Below are 22074 nucleotides of genomic sequence, written 5' to 3'. Positions count from 1 at the left end.
TAATTTAGTTTTGCAAACGTAGCTTACAATGCGATAGTGATCTAAAAAAAAACTTGATTCATGATTTAGAAAATTAGGAATTCTTTATTTTTGTGGGTAAAAAAAGGAACGAATTACTTAAATCCACTTCTTGACGTGTTTACATTTTATAGAGCATCAAACAAAACGGAAAAATTAAAAATTCCCAAGTACAGTAATCAAATTCTTTTATCTATTAAAATCTGCATCGGTTTTCAACTAAACAAATTAAACATATTCATTCTAAACGAATGTAAGAGTAGCATTGTCTACTAATATTCGCACTTCAATAAGAAATGTGAAAAAATCTGAGCCAATGTTTAGCTTTTCAAATACGTGTACTACTATAAAAAACTACACTTAGACTAATATTGCTTTAATAATCATTTTTGTTTCTTTAAAGCCATAATATATAAAGAAATAAATTTTAGTAATTTTTTATAATTTTTATTACATCGCTTCTTTGGGAATGAGTATATATATATTAAAAGAAGTATACGAAAAATATGTAACAACTACGTATTCTATATTAAGATGCTTTTTTTTATTTTCACTTTTTCTATCACATTTTAATCATGAGAACGTTTTTTTTTTAATTTTTTATCCTGTTTCATAAATCAATTTGATCAGCATCCAAGAGCTAGCACACACGAATGTATTATGCAAACCGGCTTTGAATTGAGTATTCACTTGCAAACGTCATATTGTGTTATACGCTATTTTAACAACAGATGCGTTCCATCAAATCAAAAACCTACGAAAAATACACAATTACAAAAATATATTTTTTTTTCATTTTTTTTTTTTCATTTTTTTCAAAATGTTATCAATACAGACTGTGGTTACAGATTTGCATAAATACATAAATAACGTGTTTAGAAAAACAAAGCCAAGCGCTTTGAGTACCAGCTTTGAAAAGCATTCATCAAAATGTCAAATCCACGTCATGCAACAATTCCTTTACAAACAATCGACCTTACTATCCGTGGTTGGGTTCATAGAAATTTCGTCGTCATTTGACCACTTTTATGGTAAAAAATCACCTCACAATGTGACTCAAAAAATATATTAATCTTTTGGGCAAATCGAAGCGGATCAAACTTGTATGCTTATCCGCAAACACATTCTAAATAGGGGCGCGCAAATCTGTAACCAACCTCATCAATGTTACATATTGTTTTACGATACGACTTTAGAATGCGGACCTGTTAGTATCGTTTGCATTATGCTAGAAAAATACTCGATCCCATCAATTTGGTGACGTGATTTGGCCAAGCTCACCAATGTGTTGGCCAAAACTGGTGACGTCACTTCGCAATACAAACAAGAATCTGACATAAAGAGCTCACGTGCAATTCTGTTTTGTTTTTATTTAGTGATAGTGGTAAGACGAGCAACAAGTCAGAGTAAGGCAACTTTGATAGAAATAAAATTAGAAATCTGTTAATTATTCATTTTGTATCAATAAAAATGCTTTAGCTTTTTTATACGTTTGCTACAGATTTTAAATGTTTGTACGGTTAAACTTTTATTTTGCAATATTGGTATTACCTTTAAAACGCAGAATGCAAAGAAACCGGGCCTAAACACAAGACTCAAGTAATATGGTACCTTAACAAAAAAAAGAAAACAAAGTACTAATTCTAATCCAGAAATCGATATCATTATCACTTCTCTTTTCATTTCGCGAACCCGTCATTGGAAAGCGTACAAAACTTGGGAGTCAACTAATTCATTCAGGGTAGTTTACTTTTTATTTTGCGGAGCGGTCATTGGAAAACGTACAAAACCTACAAGTCAACAACCTCAGTTAATGAACTTCGCATGAAGGCTGGCGAATGCTTACCCCCCCCCCCCCACATGTACGAACGTTAACCCCGAGTTATCAGTTTTTAATAATTTTAATAACATTTACCGTTCAACTTGTTAGCCACCACTACCACCGGTCTATATAAATGAAAATTTAACAAAACAAAAATATATTTTTTTCTTTTTTAATCCAAACGAGACCACAGCTACGTTCTAAACGGTCGTATCATAACAGCGAATAAACCAAATTAATCGTCATACATCAGACGACTAACGATGAAATAATGGCGCATCCAAACGCAAAAACACACATTTTACCGTTTACATAAAAACAGTATTAGAGTCCAGACCCGTATGGTAGGGCATAAAGAACGCAAATAACGGTTTCATGTTTATCTAAAATAGACACTAACATAGTATACCGGTCGTCGATTTTGCCTCGGCGCTGCGATGTTCTACACCCAGACTGGATGCTTCGGGACGCAGGGCGAGGACAAGGTCCAATGTTAGGGACGGTGTAGGAGAGGCGTCTCTTCGGTGCCCCAGTGGTAAGGGCCCTCGTCACGCTGTCGCCCGCTGCAGTTGTTAGTGCAGCACGCGGATTCACTTGGGCCAGCCTGAAATATTAGGATAACTTTAATATTCATATACCACACACATTTATATAACTAGTCAGGTCATAAGTATTGTCACACAGTAAAAACTTTTCTTTTAGTATGCTGGCCACAAAAAAGTTTATTGAATTCGAATTTCGAATTGTTCATGAAAATAAAAATGTATACTTTTAGAATTTTACTCATTTTTAAAATTTGGAGTGGACGCTTAAAGAAGACCGTGTTGCAGTTATTGCGTTGCATCGTTGCGGTTGCGCGCCAATTCAAATTTTTAACATACTGAAAAATTTGAATATAACCAAAAGATTCGTTTATCGTACCATCAAACGATACAATGAAGACTCTAGTGTAGATGACAGGTAAGAAGTGGTCGCCCTCGGTCTGTTAGGACTCCAGCAGTGATAAAAGCTGTGAAGGCGCGAATTCAAAGAAATCCCAAACGTAAGCAGAAACTGTTGGCCCTTCAGATGGGGTTAAGCAGAACCACGGTGAAAAGGGTGTTAAATGAAGACTTAGGGCTTCGGGCATATCGAAAACAGGACATCGTTTGAATGCTCGTCTAATGGAACTGAGACTGAAGAGATGCCGCGCTTTGTTGAAGCGGTACGCGGGAAAAAAATATCGGGAAATTCTTTTTTCGGCTGAAAAAATTTTTACCGTAGAAGAGAGCTACAACTAACAAAATGATAAGGTGTACGCACACAGTAGTGAAGAAGCAAGCAACCGTATTCCGCGTGTCCAACGAGGTCATTTTCCATCCTCGCTCATGGTATGGTTGGGAGTTTCTTATTGGGGCTTAACAGAGGTACATTTTTGTGAGAAAGGTGTAAAAACGAATGCAGTTGTGTATCAAAATACAGTCCTGACGAATTTTGTGGAACCTGTTTCTCATACCATGTTCAATAACAGGCACTGGGTATTCCAACAAGACTCGGCGCCAGCTCACAGAGCGAAGAGCACACAAGAATGGCTGGCGGCGCGTGAAATCGACTTCATCCGGCACGAAGACTGGCCCTCCTCCAGTCCAGATTTGAATCCGTTAGATTACAAGACATGGCAACACTTGGAGGAAAAGGCGTGCTCAAAGCCTCATCCCAATTTGGAGTCACTCAAGACATCCTTGATTAAGGCAGCCGCCGATATTAACATGGACCTCGTTCGTGCTGCGATAGACGACAGGCCGCGCAGATTGAAGGCCTGTATTCAAAATCACGGAGGTCATTTTGAATAAACTTTAGTGTCATAAGAATCTATGTTTTGTTAAGTTCATTTTAGTATATGAATGGTTACATAATGAATAAACTTGTTTCAATTATTTTACATTAAACATGTGACAGAATTTATGACCTGACTAGGTATATACTAGTGGTCCCCCGGTAGTCGAAATTCGATTATAGTTCATTGAAATTATAAGTTTGTACACTATTATGATTCTATTTTCCAAGACTATTATACTTCTGTAATCACAAATTTCGCCAAGACTACACTATAGAAAAATATTAATAAAGACAAACCTTATTTAATCTATTCTCAATTTGACCACAGACTATAAGCAATAAGAAAAGTTTGGCAATAAACAAATAGAATGCATGCGTGTGTTTGTCAAATACATGGTAGTGTCTGTAATGTATTTTTTATTTTATTTAATGTATTTTTTAAGCATAATTTAAAAACAATATTAACATTCTGCACTCCTCTATGTTCTCTATAAGTGTGGGAAATTTCATACTCCTTCGTCTGTGCAATTTTCGTAAGAAGGAGTACAAAGTTTTGCGTCACGTATTAATATATAGATATACTGGGTGTTAGGAGACCGCTTCCAAAAATGAAGACAGACGATAGTACTAATGACACCTTTGACGGAAAAAAATAAATCCCGACGAAAAAAGCCCGACGTTTAATTACAAAGATAAATGTCTCGTATTAAGCGAAATTTCGCTTAAATCAAATAGCCTTTCACCCCTCGATATATATTTTCTGTGATCTCGTCTAATACATAGAACTGAATTACAGACGAGTCAGTTGAGTCGGACCTCTCGAGAATAAATCGAGAAGCGACATAATCGTGTACCGAGAATTATCTTTATATCGTCTTAGCATCTCAGATTCTTTAGCTATTGGGACTATATTTGGGACTATCGGGTAAAGGAAAAGTAATTCATACTGCACGGTCGAAGGATCACTTGAACGGTCGGAGGACCACTTGAACGGTCGATTCGTTCTTTTGTCGACTATTTTATATGTATACTAGCTGTACCCGTCCGCTTCGCTGGGCATTTAAATTTAACATTATTATTTCTCACCCCCACAAAGATTCTCATCATTAACGCCCCCGCAACTGTACTGGTGTAGAGTCCAACACTCATATAAATATTAACGTGTCCATTAAGTACATGTATTTTCTACATGAATAACAAGTTTTAAGTCAATCGGATGCATGGTTCAGTAATTATAACGGAACATCCGTAAAAACCCCTGTAGATTTATATATTAGTATAGAGTATAGATGAGAACGGTCAATTCATTCCTTGTCGTCTCGTTTGTGTCCGTCTTTTAGGAAGTCAAAAAATGTACCACCTGCCGCTAGTCACGTACGCCCTCGTTCCATTACACTCTTTATTTTTGAATTCTTGTCAAATGTCTGTCTTAATCTGTGTCTATGTCTAGTCATTGTAGTTCTTAGGACTTTTTGGCGGGAACGCGAGGAGTGAAGTAGTGTGATTTGTTTTATTTTGTCTGTTTAGTGTTTCTTCAGGTTTAAATGTGTAATAATGGTGGTTTATTAACTGTTTAATATCTGTGAAAGTGCAAACATGTGGGAAAATGAAACAAAGTCGCTGGATGTAACTTCTTGGGATCCTCCATAAAGTCAACTGAAAAAATTTCAGTAAACGACCACCATTTTACTGAGGTTATATTTCATCCCATACCATTTCTTATCATTTCATTTCATTTCACTCCATATTATCATTTTTCATAAATATAAGAATATAAATTAAAATAAGACATGACTTAAAGGTCTTGGTTACCAGGTCATAAAATCCCTTAAAAAAAAAATTGTAGTTCTTATGACCTGTTAAAAGGGTTTTTTTTATCAAAGAGGTTGCCCGCCACGACACATACCTTCGACAGATGCAAGTCGTACAGATGTAGCGTGCTGACGGACATGTCGTGCGTGTCATCGCCCGGTTTCTGCTGCTGCTGGGGAGCGAGCCCCACGGCGCTGACTCCGAGAGCCGAACTGACACCAGCGAGACCTAACGACGTCGAGCGAGCTGCGGAACGTGAAGCGGGCCCGGGGATCGGCGGTTCCTCTTCATCACTCAACTCGTCCATTTCCTGAAAACGTATCTTTCGATTAGACATACTCTCCTTTATCAGTTATTTCGCTCTTACTGAAATCGATGGTAGGGGAAAATATCGTAATCTTTACATCTTTCTATCCATGTTCAATATTATGTTCTATGGTAGGCAGCGGCTTGGCTCTGCCCCTGGCATTGCTGACGTCCATGAGTGACGGTGACCACTTACCATCAGGTGGACGGTATGCTCGTCTGCCAAAAAGGCAATAAAAAAAACTAAGCTCTTTACAACTTTTCGATAAAAATTATTCGAAAAAAAATTGATTGCTGTGAAGCAGTAATGCGTTTCGGTTTGAAGGGTGGGACAGTTGCTATAACCATACTGAGACCTTAGAACTTATCTCAAGGTGGGTGACGCATTTACGTTGTAGATGTCTATGGGCCCCAGTAACCACTTAACACCAGGTGGGCTGTGAGCTCGTCCACCCAGCTAAACAATAAAAAAAACCGTTAATATTCTTCGTTTTCTCCACCTTATTAATGGGATGGGTCTAGATGGGTTTGGCACAGCTAAGTTTTCTCTTCCATTCTCTTCTAGCAGCCGTCATCTCAACACTCACTCCCCTCTCTCTCATAACATCATTCACACACTCCATCCATGTCTTCTTCGGTCGACCTCTTCCTCCTATACCTTGCACTACCATTTCCATACATCTCTTAGTCACATGCATCTTCTCTATACGCATCACATGTCCATCATACCACGATAACCGTCCGCTCTTTATTGAAACCGTTGATATAGTAATTAATCTCTGGCCAGATGAATGAGACTCAATTATTCCAATAAGAATTAGTAGTAATTCAATGAAATTCAAATTCTACAGTAATATGTTTGGTGATCAGCGAGAGCTTACGTTTCACGCCGATCCTGTACGTGTAGTCAAACTTCGATACAAAGTCCGATCGGTGTAGTGCTAACTATTGATGGGGCGTTTTGAAATTAAATCTATTTTTACACGCTTTATATTATTAGCTTTACTTGTATGTATGTTTGTATGTTTGTAACTGAGTTCTTTAGACGCGACTTTGAACCACTTTAAACGGCCAGATTTCATTCAAACTTTCTAGATTTATCGAGTATCGATGACAATTCAACATTAAAAAAAAATTTACAAAATTGAAATTCAACTAAAAAATGAAAAATAAATAATACTTTAAAACAACTGAAAAACACGCTTTATATAAAATTCAATATTCAAAAAATTGAAATAAATTATAATAAATTTAAATTGAAAATAGTGTAAAAAAAAGTCGTTATTTCCTATTTTTAGTTGAATTTTATATAAAGCGTGTTCTTTAGTTTTCTTAAACTATTATTTATTGTCTGTTTTACTTACTGGTAACCTGTAGTTCTGCTTGGTCTGTTGCGGATAATATGAGAGTACGGCTGGAAGTGGAGTTACAGCACCGAACAGACTCTGCTGGATATATGAACCAAGCATGGTTCTATTCTGTAAGTGTAAAAAGATGTTCTTGTTAAAAAAAAAAATTCAGCCTTCGACTTTAGTAAAATATGCTTTGCATCAATTTGTGATTTAATCGTCTCCATGTTATCACTTTATTATAATTTTTTGTACCAATTTAAAATGTAAGCTATATTTCCATTGTAAATATGTATTATAGAATTTGTAAACATACATATTTGTAAATATTATAAAAAATATTTAGCACGCGTGAATAAACTAAGAATTCAAACGAATGTCTCATGTTTGTTTAATTCAATTAACAATTCATTAGTATCCTTACATTATTCTAGATTATTAAAATGCATTATTTTTTATTTATTTGAAAGTGTTAACAATATAATATAAACTACAGAAGGTTCATTCTGTAAAGCTTACATTTGCGATACGTCCATTTATTCAGAAAAAAATGTACCTAAGCATCTAAAGGAAAATGTTGACATCCGTTTTATTTTTTAAAACTTTGGATGTACAGATGACAGCTGTACAAATATATTTACTTCTTAAAAGTTATACAAAATAAATAGATAGATGTGTATATTTCATTAAATTGTTGGTATTCAAATCAAATATTCATAATATTTTAATATTATTCATTAACCACAAAGTATAATATATTATAGTGTTATACTCTAATCCACTTAAAAATATTTGAGATTTATTAATTATTTAATTTTAATTCATACGACCAATTATATGCTTACACACTGAGAGAATAAGCTTGTAAAGTGTTTAGTCTAAAATATTACACTTACGAGTTGATTGTTGGAAGGAATCGCTTGGTACATGCTCTGCTTCAGTGATTTCAGGAAGTACCTCTGCGATGGCTCTGTGGGTTGCCAGCCTGGGTGGCGACATGAAAACGCTACCAGAGACAACTCAGTCTTCCCACCTTCACCTTGATCGTACTGCGTACTGCCTATCGGGATAAGTAAATATTTTGATTTTTTTATTATTATTTCTAAATGGGTGGACGAGCTCACAGCCCACCTGGCGTTAAGTGGTTACTGGAGCCCATAGATATCTACGACGTAAATGCGCCACCCACCTTGAAATATAAGTTCTAAGGTCTCAAGTATAATTACAACGGCTGCCCCATCCTTCAAACCGAAATGCATTACTGCTTCACGGCAGAAATGCTACCCGCACGGACTCACAAGAGGTCCTACCACCAGTAATACCACCAGAAATATGAGTTATGCAAAATATGGTTTAAAACTTTTTTCCTCTATAAATAAATTTGCAAATCCCTTAATAAATGGTGTTTTACTATCTGATTGAATTCATACTTTATACAGAATCACAGCGTAGAAACTGACCCTCTGATTATTTACAATTTCAAGAAACGATTTAGTATTAAATTAGCACTTAACCTAGAAGAGCAATAAAACTGGACTGGACTGGAATAAATTACTTAATTAATTGATTAAAATCTTCAAAAAATATTTTAAACGAGAAACTTAACTAATAAAAATTTTAGTTCCAATTCACATTGGTTATGGTCAAATTTGAACATCTGTGGACTACCCTCTCTATTATTCATTTTAAAAAATAATAATCACAACGAACCATTCATTTTTTCAGCATATTTCCCTGGTGTTTGCCATTCAGGATGACCGTGACGTCGTATATCCAGCTGAAACGATTTTCAAAAATGCTTTTCTTTTTAAATGACTTTTACGTTGAATGTTGTCTCGAATTCTATCATATAAATATATAAATAATACCGACTTCACACTTAGTTGAATTTATGAACTGAAAAATTAAGGACAAACTTCTTTAGGAAAAAATTATATTTATGTATATATTTTTATAACAATTATAGTGATTATGCAATAATATCTTTATTTAATTTGGGGAGGCTGATGATAGGGTACTATATGAGCGCTTTTGCAAAAATTAAAGAAAACGTCGTAACTAGAATTTATTACGTTTAAATGTTATTTACCACATATTCCTAACGTATTTTTTATATATATTATTTATGTATATATTAGTTAGATATTTATTTACCTGCGCAAATGAACACACATCGCCGATGCCCAGCACGTTAACTGTGAAGTTCCTATAAAAATCGACGATGTCAAGTGCTCGAGTTCGAAGCGACAACAGGACGAGAGGACAGAGCAGAGGACTTAACAACTCGAATATTATGTAAACCTGCAGTATAAGATATAATAAATAATAAAAACACGATATTAAAAATTCACATTAAACAATTTCGAATCCGTCGCTTGCGACGAAGGGCTCCACGAGTAAATTAACCCTCAGACACAGCCCACTGAGTTTCTCGCCAGATCTTCTCAGCGGGTCGCGTTTCCGATCCGGTGGTAGATTCTGCGAAGCACTGCCCTTGATAGGGTCAGTGTTAGCAACTCTCCGGTTTGAGCCCCGTGAGCTCACCTACTAGTTAAGGTTACGCTGAAATAGCCGCACAAGGCTATCAGTATATAGGAAAAAAAATTGGTATAAATTATTTAGATTGGTCACAGTCCAATCGAAATTCACACTTCCGATCTGTTAGTCCGTCTCGAGCGGAGGCATCCAAATTAACAAAAAAAAACCGATAATAAATTCGGAAAACAACGTACCGCCCGAAACTGGAACAACTGTTGAAAATGCGCAGCGACGTCCTTCGTGTGGGCCCTACCGCGCCACGCGGCTGGCAAATAGTGAACGTGTCCCAGTACTTGAACAAACAGCTCCTCGCCGCGAGCCGGGCCCGTACAACCACCGCCCAGACGTTCTTCGTCGCCTATTAGAGCCCTAAAAACCACGTTTCAAAACGAATCCATGTGGTTAAATCTATATCGACGTTTGAAAGGCAAACGTAACTAAGCGACAATAACTGCTTTATACATAAATGATAGGCAATAACCATATTCAATGCGAAAAAATAAAATAAAAATTCTAGGTCTATTAAAATCATTCAGATCCTACAGCTAGATTCGTTAAAATAGGTTTTTTTTCAGGTATTTTAACTTTAAATTAGTCTACTGTAAAGTTCACGCATTGTCGCTTAGCCACGTTTGCCTTTCAAGCGTCGATATATTAATACGTGAAGCAACAACTTTGTACCTCTTTTTAACGAAAATTGCGCGGACGGAGGAGTATGAAATTTCCCCCACTTATAGCGAATATAGAGAAGGAGAGCAGAATGCTAATTTTTTTTTTAATTATGCATTAATAATACATTAAATCAATAAAAAAAACATTACACACCCCACCATATATTTGACACAACACATACATAAATTACTTTTTGTTTATTGGCAATTGTCAATCTTTAGTTATTGTTTAAAGTCTTTGTCAAATTGAGAATAGATTAATATTGTTTGTCTTTAATATTATTTATCTATGGAAGATTATATTATTGAAGTATAACAGTGTTTGACAATAGAACTATAATAATGTTTAAACTTATTATTTCATTTAATTATAGTCGAATTTCGACTACTGCAGGACCACTAGTTTAATTAAATTTGGCCGTGGCTGATGTTTGAGGCTTGAGTTCTAATAACTCGAATCCTGCTGAGACAATTGACGAGAAAATAAGATATCATGCGCACTGGAATTATTGAATTGGGATCATAGGGATTATTACAGAAATTAAACTATTCAATCCAAATGGATATAATTTTCACATCAATTACACATATCCTATTAAATCATTTTCAAATACCGTCCATCCCACATAAAAAATAGGTGGTCTATAATGAGACTACGGATACTTGTACTGTCTGGTCAGGTGACTGGCTAGGAAAAACTTTAAAAAAAAATCTAGATTCGTTCCCACATAATTATTTAATATTGGACAAACAATTCTTATCCACATGGTTCTTGTTTGTTTTTTGTTACTGCTATTGAACAAGGGAGCGCATATTATTCTAAAAACGGAATTATATCCATTATATCTAAGTGTACATAAGGTTTTATGATATTAAGCGATCCTTACATGTATAATGTTCTTCTAGTATTTATCGGTATGCACGAAATCAAGTAATGCCTAAATAAATAAGTATATAAAACAGTATTTAACTACTCTTACCTTGCGCCGGCCACAACACACCCGAGAACCGTTATGATAGTGAGCACGTGTTCCACAGTGAGCACGTCTTCATCATAGACGGACAGGAAGACCAAAACACCCAACACGCTGGCCGAGAGAAACACTACATTTCTGTAAAAAAAAAAAACAATATCTCTAAAATATCCTAGACATCCTGGTTTTTAGCTGATGACAGCTGCACGCGATTTAAACACGCCTGATCAACAACGTCAATAAAACCTGTAACATACTGTAAAAATATAACATAAATAAAAAATAAATATTTAACAAGACGCAAGCGCCGGTTTTATCTGTGTTTAAAATTGTTATTCAAAATAAAACACGTTGCATTATATCAACACAAAAACTTGCTTTCGTCACTCTCCCATGTCTATAAATTACCAATCGATTTATAGATCCATTACGTAATATCACGAACCAATGAACACACTATCGTACGTGTAAACTATGCTTTGTGTGATCAAGGTTGCAAATTATTTGTATGAGAAATTTCTTCCAAATTCATTGAGCGTGAGCCAAAATATTTCATGATTTAGGTCACTCATACTTTCACATTTATTATATTAGTATGGTATAGATTACTATATTTGTACACGATTTAAAATAAAATAAGTGAAAGAAGCAAAACTACTACATACATACTATATACTACTACACATACTATAGTACTATAGTATACATAATACTACATACTAATATTATAAAGCTGAAGTTTTTTTTTTTTGTTTGAACGCGCTAATCTCAGGAACTACTAGTCCGATTTGAAAAATTATTTCAATGTTAAGTAGCCCATTTATTGAGGAAAGCTATAGGCTATATAATATCACGCTAAGACCAATACAAGCGGAGCACCTATAAAGAATGTGTCAAATCGGGTTTTTTTTTCCTTTTGGGAGCTTTCAATGCCTGCGCTATGGAAACGGTTAAAGTTTCGCTAAAGTAATGTATTAGAGAATTGTTCTCCTTCAAAAGATCTAAAAAAGTCCGCGACAGCATATTTCTATAAATTAAGGTTGGCTCACTATAACGTTTTTTATGTTAACCAAAATTGTTCTAAAAAAAACGCATTATTTGTGAAGGTGTAAAGATGATATTGATATTAATCCTTATCCAAATAAATACGTTATTCATTACAACATTGAAACACCCAAATCACTTCAAGATAGGCTTTGATAATTACAGATTTTTCTGGATTTCTCCAAAATCCAATCATCATCTTGATGTAAACAGGACCATTCCAGAAGACTATCCTTTCGAAGAAAAAAAAAAGAAAAAAGAATGATCAGAATCGGTTCAGGCATTCTCGAGAAATCGGTGAACATACATAGATAAAAAAATTATGGTCGAATTGATAACTTCCTCTTTTGAAGTCGGTTAAAAAGCGTGATTTTGATACCTTAAATAGTTCCTTATCATTCTATTATTCAAAAGTATTTTCACTTTCTACGTAAATGAAGAGGGGGTAAAATTTTGCGTTATGCCACAGTAACTATTCCACACGGACGAAGTCGCGTTCTATAGAGTCCGGCTATTGGCCGATTTCGTTGAAATTTCCAGGAAATATTTCGATTGTCTTAGCGGGTGATACTGTGAATTTGATGGTGATCGAACCAAAATCGAAACGCCAAAAGACCAAAGCGGGTCGGATTTGATTATGTGATTGATACGTACATTGCGTGTGCAATGTTTTGATTAGGTATTTAACTGTACAATCACAAAAGTGACCTGTTTTAAAACAAAATTATCTTCAAATGATAACTTATGAACTCTGAAAATGAATGTTTTACAAATAGCAAATAAGATAACGAGATTGACACTTATCTGTTTAAGCAGTCCCGATCAAGCAGAATGATATAAGCGAGCATATTAATCGTGAAATCCCATAGTTCAAGATATTTAATTCTACAGTTTAGCAAAAGTATATTGAACGTGATTGCTGACATATGCTGTCGCGACACTTTTTGTAAATAATAATGTGTTCTACAAAGTCGTAGTACATATTTTATTCTATCATCAATAGTTTTCGCAGGGAACGCGATATAAATAATATTTTAGGTATTTTTTTTTACACTTTGGGTTACATTACAGGAGTTTTAGTAAGGATCCCTAATTTTTTTCAAAAAAGATTATAGCCTATGTCACTCGGGGCTCACACTAGCTTCCAATCAGTGAAAGAATTTTTCAAATCGGTTCAGTAGTTTCGGAGCCTATTCAATACAAAGAAACAAACAAATCTTTCCTCTTTATAATATTAGTATAGATAAAGAGAAGGAGTGCAGAAGGCTAATATATTTTTAAAATTATGCATAAAAAATTATTAAATCAATAAATAAAACATTACACACACTGTATTTGATACACACACGCACGCATACATACTCTTTTGTTTATTGTTTAAGTCTTTGATCTGATTGAGAAGAGACCAATATTGTTGATCTTTAATATTATTTGTCTATAGTGTAGCCTTGGCGATAATGGATTATAGAAGTAAAGTTTTTGACAATAGAACCATAATAATATTCAAACTTATGATTTAAATTAATAATTATCGAATTTCGACTTCTGGGGGACCACTCGTAAAAAATAATGGCTGATTGTTTTTTTTTTGTTTTTGACGTAATTGACGTAAAGTGGTTACCAGAGCCCTAAATAAATGAAACTGTATTCTGGAAGCATGAGATCGATGTCTCAAATATATTAATATCACTCCTCTCATTCTTAAGACCGGAGCCCACAAAGCTTGACGGGGATAGAGGCAGGACAGCAATACTCACCTGTGCGGAGTTACAATACGGCGTATGATGTAAAAGTTAATTATTGTAAGATCACACGAATTAGTACCACCATCCTACTTACTTTTGCCGCAATGAAATCGAAGAGTGGGTCAGCGGTTATGCAAACAAGAATTCGATCTTGTGTATCTCAAACTTAGTGGTGTACACATTATGAGGTCTATCAATTTATACTAGATAGTTCACGGATGGATTCTAATGCGAAAGAGTGACCTTCCAACGTTACATTCTACATATCGACGCTTGAAAGTCAAACGTGACTAAGCGACAATGCGTGAACTTTACAGTAGACTAATTTAAAGTTGAAATACCTGAAAAAAATCTATTTTAACGAATCTAGCTGTAGGATTGAAATGATTTTAATAGACCTAGAAATATATTTATTTTGCGCATCGAGTATGGTTATTGCCTATCATTTACGTACAAAGCAGTTATTGTCGCTTAGTCGCGTTTGCCTTTCAAGTGTCGATACGTATCAACACTTACTTGGCTATAACAGTAGTTATGGGCGATGTGAAGCTGGCGAGGTACTTCGTCGCGGGCTTGTGGGCTCGGTTCAGTCGGTCGCGTAGTTCGTGTTCGAGCTCGTTGAAATGCCTCAGGGTGACGCGAGCGTATAAAGACCACGTACGAAGCCCTAGCGATCCAGGCGACCGCTTTATTAACTGAAATAACATGCGATTTACATATATTATGTACATATTTTATTGCTTAGATGGGTGGACGAGCTCACAGCCCACCTGGCGTTAAGTGGTTACTGGAGCCCATAGACATCTACAACGTAAATGCGCCACACACCTTGAGATATAGTTCTAAGGTCTCAGTATAGTCACAACGGCTGCCCCACCCTTCAAACCGAAACGCATTACTGCTTCACGGCAGAAATAGGCGGGGCGGTGGTACCTACCCGTGCGGACTCACAAGAGGTCCTACCACCTGTAAAGTAATTACGCAAATTATAATTTTGCGGGTTTGATTTTTATTACACCATGTTATTCCTTCAGCGTGGAAGTCAATCGTGAACGTTTGTTGAGTACGTATTTCGTTAGAAAGTGCCTATTTTAAAATTTCGCAGTGATCTATGAAAACTGAAGCACGCGTATTGCAACAAAATTGCTACAGCTAGGAACATTTAAGTTGGTTTTCGAGGTACTAAAATGTGGCTTTTTTAAATGTATCAATATTAATCATTGTTTCCTCTTTTCTAAATTTCTTTTTTTGTTTTAAATCAAATATTTTCTGAGACTTTTCTGCTTTATAAACTCAATATACCATAACTTAGGAAGAGCTAATATAGTAAATACACATACACACACAATTTTTTTTTAAACATACATATTTTTTCCAGCACATCGTCATCAAAGAACAAAGAGCAAAAAGAGCATCATAACTTAAGTTCAAAATTTTTGCGCGTACATACATTAAAAATAATAAATTCTCTTTTAATAAACGGAACTGGATAAATCAACAAAAAGCTAACAAAAAAAAATAATTTCGCAAGCAAAACGCGCGAATGCGTCACAAATACGTCACACGTAAAATACGTCACAAAGCTGCAACAAATACAATACATACACAAATCATACTAAAAATCCACAATACATACCTCAGCGTAGTTGAAGAAGAAATACAATATTTGCCAGGCTTGAATAAATGGTGCAAGGAGAAAATTGAGTAATGCAAGAACAACAATCTGCCTTTGGAGTTGTCGAGCCAGAATCATTCTCTTTGAATGTTCCTTGTAGCATCTACGGAGCTGCCAGCAGTTCTCCCATGGACTCCACGGACTAGCTATTGAAACAAAAATAACTTACATGCATGAAAAATTATTTAAAGAATAATTTTTGCAAATGTTAACTTCTAGAATTGACATATCGTCTTTTCGCATTAAAAGTGCACAATTTCCAAAAATATTCGAAATTGTGTTAATATGCGGAATCATTTGGTATCACCAGTATTTTTCTCATAAAATTAAATATTGTCAAAAGAGTGTAGTTTAGTTTAAATTGTTTTTTTTTTTAGTTTACCTATGTTTTGACGACTATTAACAAAATTAATACATAATTTTATCTTACTTTAAAAGACAGATAATGTAACTGGTAAAAAATAAAAGTTGCAAAGATGATTAATATTAAAAATATCACTTGTTAAACCTTTAAAACACTTTCCTGTAATATTTAGTAAGTTTTGAGATTATACAGTTTTAATGCAAGAAGACGCTATGTTTGTTGCTGTTAAAAATTATTTTGGTCTAACTAAATATAATGAACTTATTTTATATCTAATAATGTTGCTCAGATTATTTCTTATCTAACTTACAGAGGAGTCCTAAGATGATTTTTGTTTTCCTACCTACTCTCTGATAGCTTATGGGGCTAATCCGGCTTTCTCGCGGACGGGTAGGTGAGCTCACGACTCAACTTGGGAGAATTGCTAGCACTAACTTTAGCAAAAGCAGTACTTCGCCGAATTTACTACCGGATCGGAATCGCGATCCACTAGGTTGCGTCTATGGCAGATGAGTTGATAGAACTGCAGTTTGCACAAGAATATTATAAAAGGAAACTAATTAACAGATTAATGACGTACAGAGTTAACATGTAAACAAGAGCATTGTACTTACAAAACAAGAGAAACTCCAAGTTCCATTTCAAACCTCTCGACAGATAATGAAAGTTACCAACGCATGGTATATGTATTTGCAATGGCAGTAAATTCTTGTTAACCATTGCCACCATGTAATTTGTGAACCTGTAACAATGATAATTGAACCAATGAAAATTTGGTAATCAAGATACACACTACATATTCGAAATCCGAATATGTGCTGTAGAATATTAACACAAACTTTGGTAAAGAAATATTACGATAATTTAATTGAATCTTCGTCCTTCAATCAGTAAAAATTGTATCAAGTCTTTACTAAACTATTAAAAATTACATAAGGGGACACTTGTACATTAATACAAGAAATTTACAAAAGTACTCCACAATTCAATGTTAAGGTACCAATATGAATATATTGTTGTTATCATCTTTTGTATTTTCATTATATTTGTAACTAGCGACCCGCCCTCGCTTCGCTTCGGAAACATTAAAACACACATGAAACCAAAAAAATAAAATTAAAAAAAAATTAAAAAAAGTAGCCTATGTTCATCAGGGACAATGTCGGCTTCTGATGGAAAAAGAATTTTTCAAATCGGTCCAGTAGTTTCGGAGCCTATTCGAAACAAACAAACAAACAAATCTTTCCTCTTTATAATATTAGTATAGATAAACAATTTAATGGAGTGTAGATTTATATGGAACCTACTAAATTCTAATTAATCGTACATAATTTTGTATCTTTAGAGTTAGTTACCTTAAATTCATTATGCATTAAACACAGGAACACCAAGATCTTCTGTCTACATAGAGAATTTACAATACAACAATTATAATCTCTTTATAAGATTCAGATCCCAGCCTGGTTTTTCAATAGTTACTTGTTATACATATTTTAATCAGTGAATAATTAAATATCAGTAAATAAAAATAATACTACATTATTATGCTGATGATGTGGCCCACAGGCACTACAATGTGAATATCGAATCCTTGAATTCAAAGATTCAATTATGTTGGAAAATAATGTACAGACATCATCATGGTCATCATATGCAAACACTTATATACTGCTAGAAATGGGCCTTATCGGCATTTATAGATATTAAAGCTCAATTTGTAACACATGCTTTAATATATTGATTACCCATAATCTTCAAAATGGAGATGTGAAAACACAATTATAGACTGATGATAGAGATATGATAGTAGTAGTGTAAAGCAGCCTAGACTACATACACATAATAGAATCATCTGGTTATGACTCATTTCTTTTTCAACATATTTGAACTTTACAATTTAACTTTTTGGCATTTAAGAACCATTTATTTATTTTCCAAGATACTTCACAAAAAAACCTTTATATCTCTTAAATTTATATCTTCTTTTCGCATTAAAAGTGTACAATTTCCAAAAATATTCAAAATTCAGTTAATATGCAGAATCGTTTGGTATCACCAGTATTTTTCTCATAAATACTGTCAAAAGAGCATAGTTTAAATTTAGTTTTTTTTTTTTTACTTTACCTATATTTTGATTACTATTAACAAAATTAATACATAATTTTATCTTACTTTAAAAGACAAATAAAGTAACTGGTAAAAACAAAAAAATTAATGTTGCAAAGATGATTAATATTAAAAATATCACTTGTTAAACCTTTAAAACACTCTCCTGTAATATTTAGTAAGTTTTGAGATTATACAGTTTTAATGCGAGAAGGCGATATTAGCATATTTTCCTCACCTGAGTATCCTATGGTATATATCTAATTCTGTTATCTCTTGCTTGTGAACACACATGTGATGTTCAGGTTGCGCTTCCCGTACCCTATCTTGTATTGTTGACCAGTTCACCCAGGCCAGATCACTCTATAATAAGGATATTAATTAGATAATATTATGAAAAAGGACATTAAATAATTGGTTATACTTAAGCTTCAAAAAAAAATTAAGCTAATTGCCTCCCAGCTATTACAGCTTCATATAAACTACTATTATAACACTTCAAGTGTAAATCGTGTAGGTAATAAAGTCACAGTTGTTACCTCGTTAATTTTGAGGGCATTGTTGTAAAATAGCTTTGTATCATATGCATAGTATAATTGGTAAATCGACAGGAACAATCTCATAATCCATATGACAGAACATAAAACAATGAGACACCACCTAAAAGAAATAAAAAATCAAAATTAAAATCTTAATATTAATGTTTTTCTAGGTTATCACAACAAATCCCAGTCTTTTTACATTTATGACAAAGAAAACAATTTAGTATTATATTTCTGCCACTTTGTAGAATTAAACACGGAGAATATAAGCCATTTTAGATGTTACTTCAACTTACCATTTCCATGATATGCTCTCAATACACTCATCTGTTGGATATATTACATCATTCAAGCTGAGTTTTTCACTTCGGTTTGCGATTTCATCATTCCTGAACAATCTGGGATAATTTACACAGTGCACGAGAAATGTTGAGAACCACATGATAAAAATCAATTGTAGCAGACAAAACAAATCTGACATTATCATTGGATAAAAGCCTCCTCTCACATAATATCTATACATTCTGACAAAGAATGAATCTAAATCATCTATGTGATTCCATCCTCCTGTAATACATAATTTAATTGTTTAATGGTTGGTGATAGGTAAATTAGAAAATAAAAAGTACAAAATAGATCTACTGCCATAAACATTTAACTTTCTGGCAATGTTATTAAAGTGGTAGTTTAAAAAGTAAGTTAATTTTGTACTCTGGGCCCATGTAATGATTATAAATACAATCCTCAATATTTCGGTCAGGCAAACTGGTTGAACCTGTTGTCAGTTTGGGAAATAATGAGCACTTAGCATCAGGTGGGCTGTATGGTTGCCTGTCATCAAGGGCAATAAAAAGGGACAGCTTTAATCATTTTGTATTTAATTTGCTGCAACTATTTCTATGTTGAATGTTAGTTAACTTAAAGAAATTTGTTTTTGTCATAATAGCACTGCACAGAACACATTTCTTAAATATGGGTAAATTATTGTATTTCTAGCACAGTTGAAGCTATTTAATTGATTTTGTATTTTAATTTTTATTTAATTATACTGCAAATTTTGCTGTTAATTAAAAATTGAACAAAGACAATGACTTTCAATGTGGTTTACCTTTCGTTTTTGGCACTTCGTGGATGATCACCTTACTGTAATCTTCATGATCAGCATCTACACTGCCCTTAGGCGACGTTATGTTCACATTGTCAGCTAATCCACCTAAAGGTGGAGTGATTTCGTTGCTCAGGGCACTATACGTAACATCGCGTCTTCCGAAGTAAGCCATTGCTAAATTACGTTTTATTATGTCTAACTAAGATTACGACGCCTTATTGCGTTTTAAAGAGGCCATGTACTATCTACACATTATTTACTACGTTTCAGAAACGTAAAGTATAACTTTTCAAAACATTACGACTTAATTTCAAACAAAAATTCAAATCCTTTGTTTTTGAACTGGTAATTAGCCCTAATTTTATACAATGTTATTACCTTTATCAAAACGAACATAATAATTTCAAGGATACAAAAATTTTGTAAGTCTCCGAACAATAAAGGTTGAAATGTGTATGTACACTTAACAAATGAAATGACGAAAATAAACCACGAGTGACAGCTGAACTGTGTTTTTTGTATATTTTTCTCTAGATTTTTTCTAATCTAGTTAAGGCATAGGAGTTCGAATATAATGACTCAAAAAGTTATGATTATGAATTTATTAATACTATTAATGTAGTTCTTATTAACAGTATTCATAATTCATAAAACTATAAATCAACAATTTATCTCTGAATCTATAGACACAATTCCGGGATATTCTGTTGGAGTTTGAATATAAAAGTAATGGCCGGCAACACTTGACACCTGTTTGAAAGGTTACAGATTTCGATGGAATTATTTTAATTGTCTAAAACATATAATTATCTTCTCGTCTGTGAAGACAAGAACTTCTCATCTAGACACGATCAGAGCAACATCTGAGAGTTTTATAAAAATATAAAATATTTATAATGGTGTAATAGTGTACAAAGTATTTGTAATTTAATTATAACAAGCTCAATGAAGTAGCGACGGTATTAAATAAATTTAATAAGGAACTTCGTTCCAAAAACTTTAGAGGTGTCAAGGGACACCCGGATGGAACGAAGTTCCTTTCGATTAATTAGTGAAGGAATTGTAATTTTTTTTTAAGTTATAATAATAAATTACGGCATTATGAAGAAGAAAAAAACAATACTATGAACTAAATTACTATTGTTGAAACGCTATCTCGAGAAACTGTACTCATTACGCGGACCAATCGGATACGAGCAATGTCACGCGATAAGCGCCTACACTTTGATTGGTCAGAATGGCGGATCTAAAAGTGTCGTGACAACTTTTCGTAAGAATTTTTTCCGTCTAGCCCCCTTTCACAACGCGCGATAAGGAACTTCGTTCCAATAATATTTATCATGAAGCAGAGTGTTTATTAAATCGCCTCTCACCTACAGAATCCAGTTCCCTCAAATTTAACCGTCCAACATATTCGCAATTGTACGTATGTTTTTGCTATGAAGACAAGAAATATTATTATCTAAGTCAACAGAAAGGTGCGATATTAGTTATTTGACTTTTCTATCACCTATAATATTAGTATATTTAGTTTCAATAATATTATACTATGGTTAGTCTCATGAATCAAAAAACTTTTCCTAGTCATTGCGACTTCGTGGCTTAATTTATTATGTATTATCCACTTGACTTGCGCGATGCTATGTCGATAGAACCCGGTATCCATGTCAAAACCAGAGCCGTGAACTCTTCTCTTTGTAGAACAAAAAAATACTCTTTACTATAATAATTTCGGGATCACCTTTAAAAATTCTTCTTTTCTTCTTTCTTTTCTTTTCACTGTTTGGTTTCATATAAAATGAAGTGGTACCAAAAAGGAGCTGAGAAATTGACATTTACATAAGCAGATATTCACTAATAACTTCGATTTCTAGAGCTGTAACTGCGCCACGTTATTTTTGACAATCTGCATATTGTACTTTAAGCTAATACAAGCACTTTGCTATAATTTTAGTATTTGAACAATGATTGTCCAAATTTTCAACTATCGTGAGAAACTTAAACTCATCTCTTACTAAAAATAACTAAGCAGCAGTTTCTCCATTTTCTAAATTAACAGTCATAGGTTTAATTTATTTGATTTTGTTCTCCGTTCTAAAAAGATCACTGACAAATTATGTATTTTTGAAAGGCGGTAGCATACACGCAACCTAAACTAAAGTGTATCAGTTGAAAGAATATA

The 22074-nt window shown here is 33.9% G+C and overlaps 1 protein-coding gene across 1 annotated transcript; it reads right to left on the bottom strand.

The window, feature by feature from the left end:
• Positions 1-556: 556 nt before the first annotated feature.
• On the bottom strand, positions 557-20430 carry Atg9 (autophagy-related protein 9). The gene is made up of 15 exons (XM_028187264.2): positions 19893-20430; positions 19081-19351; positions 18782-18902; positions 18481-18605; positions 16751-16878; positions 15734-15918; positions 14614-14792; positions 11315-11446; positions 9858-10032; positions 9280-9426; positions 8836-8902; positions 8022-8185; positions 7141-7254; positions 5565-5780; positions 557-2444 (listed from the first exon to the last, which is right to left on the bottom strand). The coding sequence occupies exons 1-15, from the start codon at positions 20062-20064 to the stop codon at positions 2334-2336; spliced, it is 2307 nt and encodes a 768-aa protein (XP_028043065.1). The 5' UTR covers positions 20065-20430; the 3' UTR covers positions 557-2333.
• Between the last annotated feature and the right edge of the window lie 1644 nt (positions 20431-22074).

The sequence above is a fragment of the Bombyx mandarina genome, chromosome 01, assembly GCF_030267445.1.
Source record: "Bombyx mandarina strain Sakado chromosome 01, ASM3026744v2".
In the NCBI taxonomy this organism is placed as follows: Eukaryota; Metazoa; Arthropoda; class Insecta; order Lepidoptera; family Bombycidae; genus Bombyx; species Bombyx mandarina.
The sequence above is the reverse complement of the archived record's forward strand: the minus strand, read 5'-3'. Positions and strand labels throughout refer to the sequence as shown.

Coding starts and splice junctions, on each gene's coding strand:
- Atg9 (XM_028187264.2), bottom strand. CDS start 20,064: ATGGCTTACTTCGGAAGACGCGATGTTACGTATAGTGCCCTGAGCAAC. Junction 19,352..19,892: donor CGAAGTGCCAAAAACGAAAG/GTAAACCACATT, acceptor TATGTATTACAG/GAGGATGGAATCACATAGAT. Junction 9,427..9,857: donor AGTTGTTCCAGTTTCGGGCG/GTACGTTGTTTT, acceptor CTTATACTGCAG/GTTTACATAATATTCGAGTT.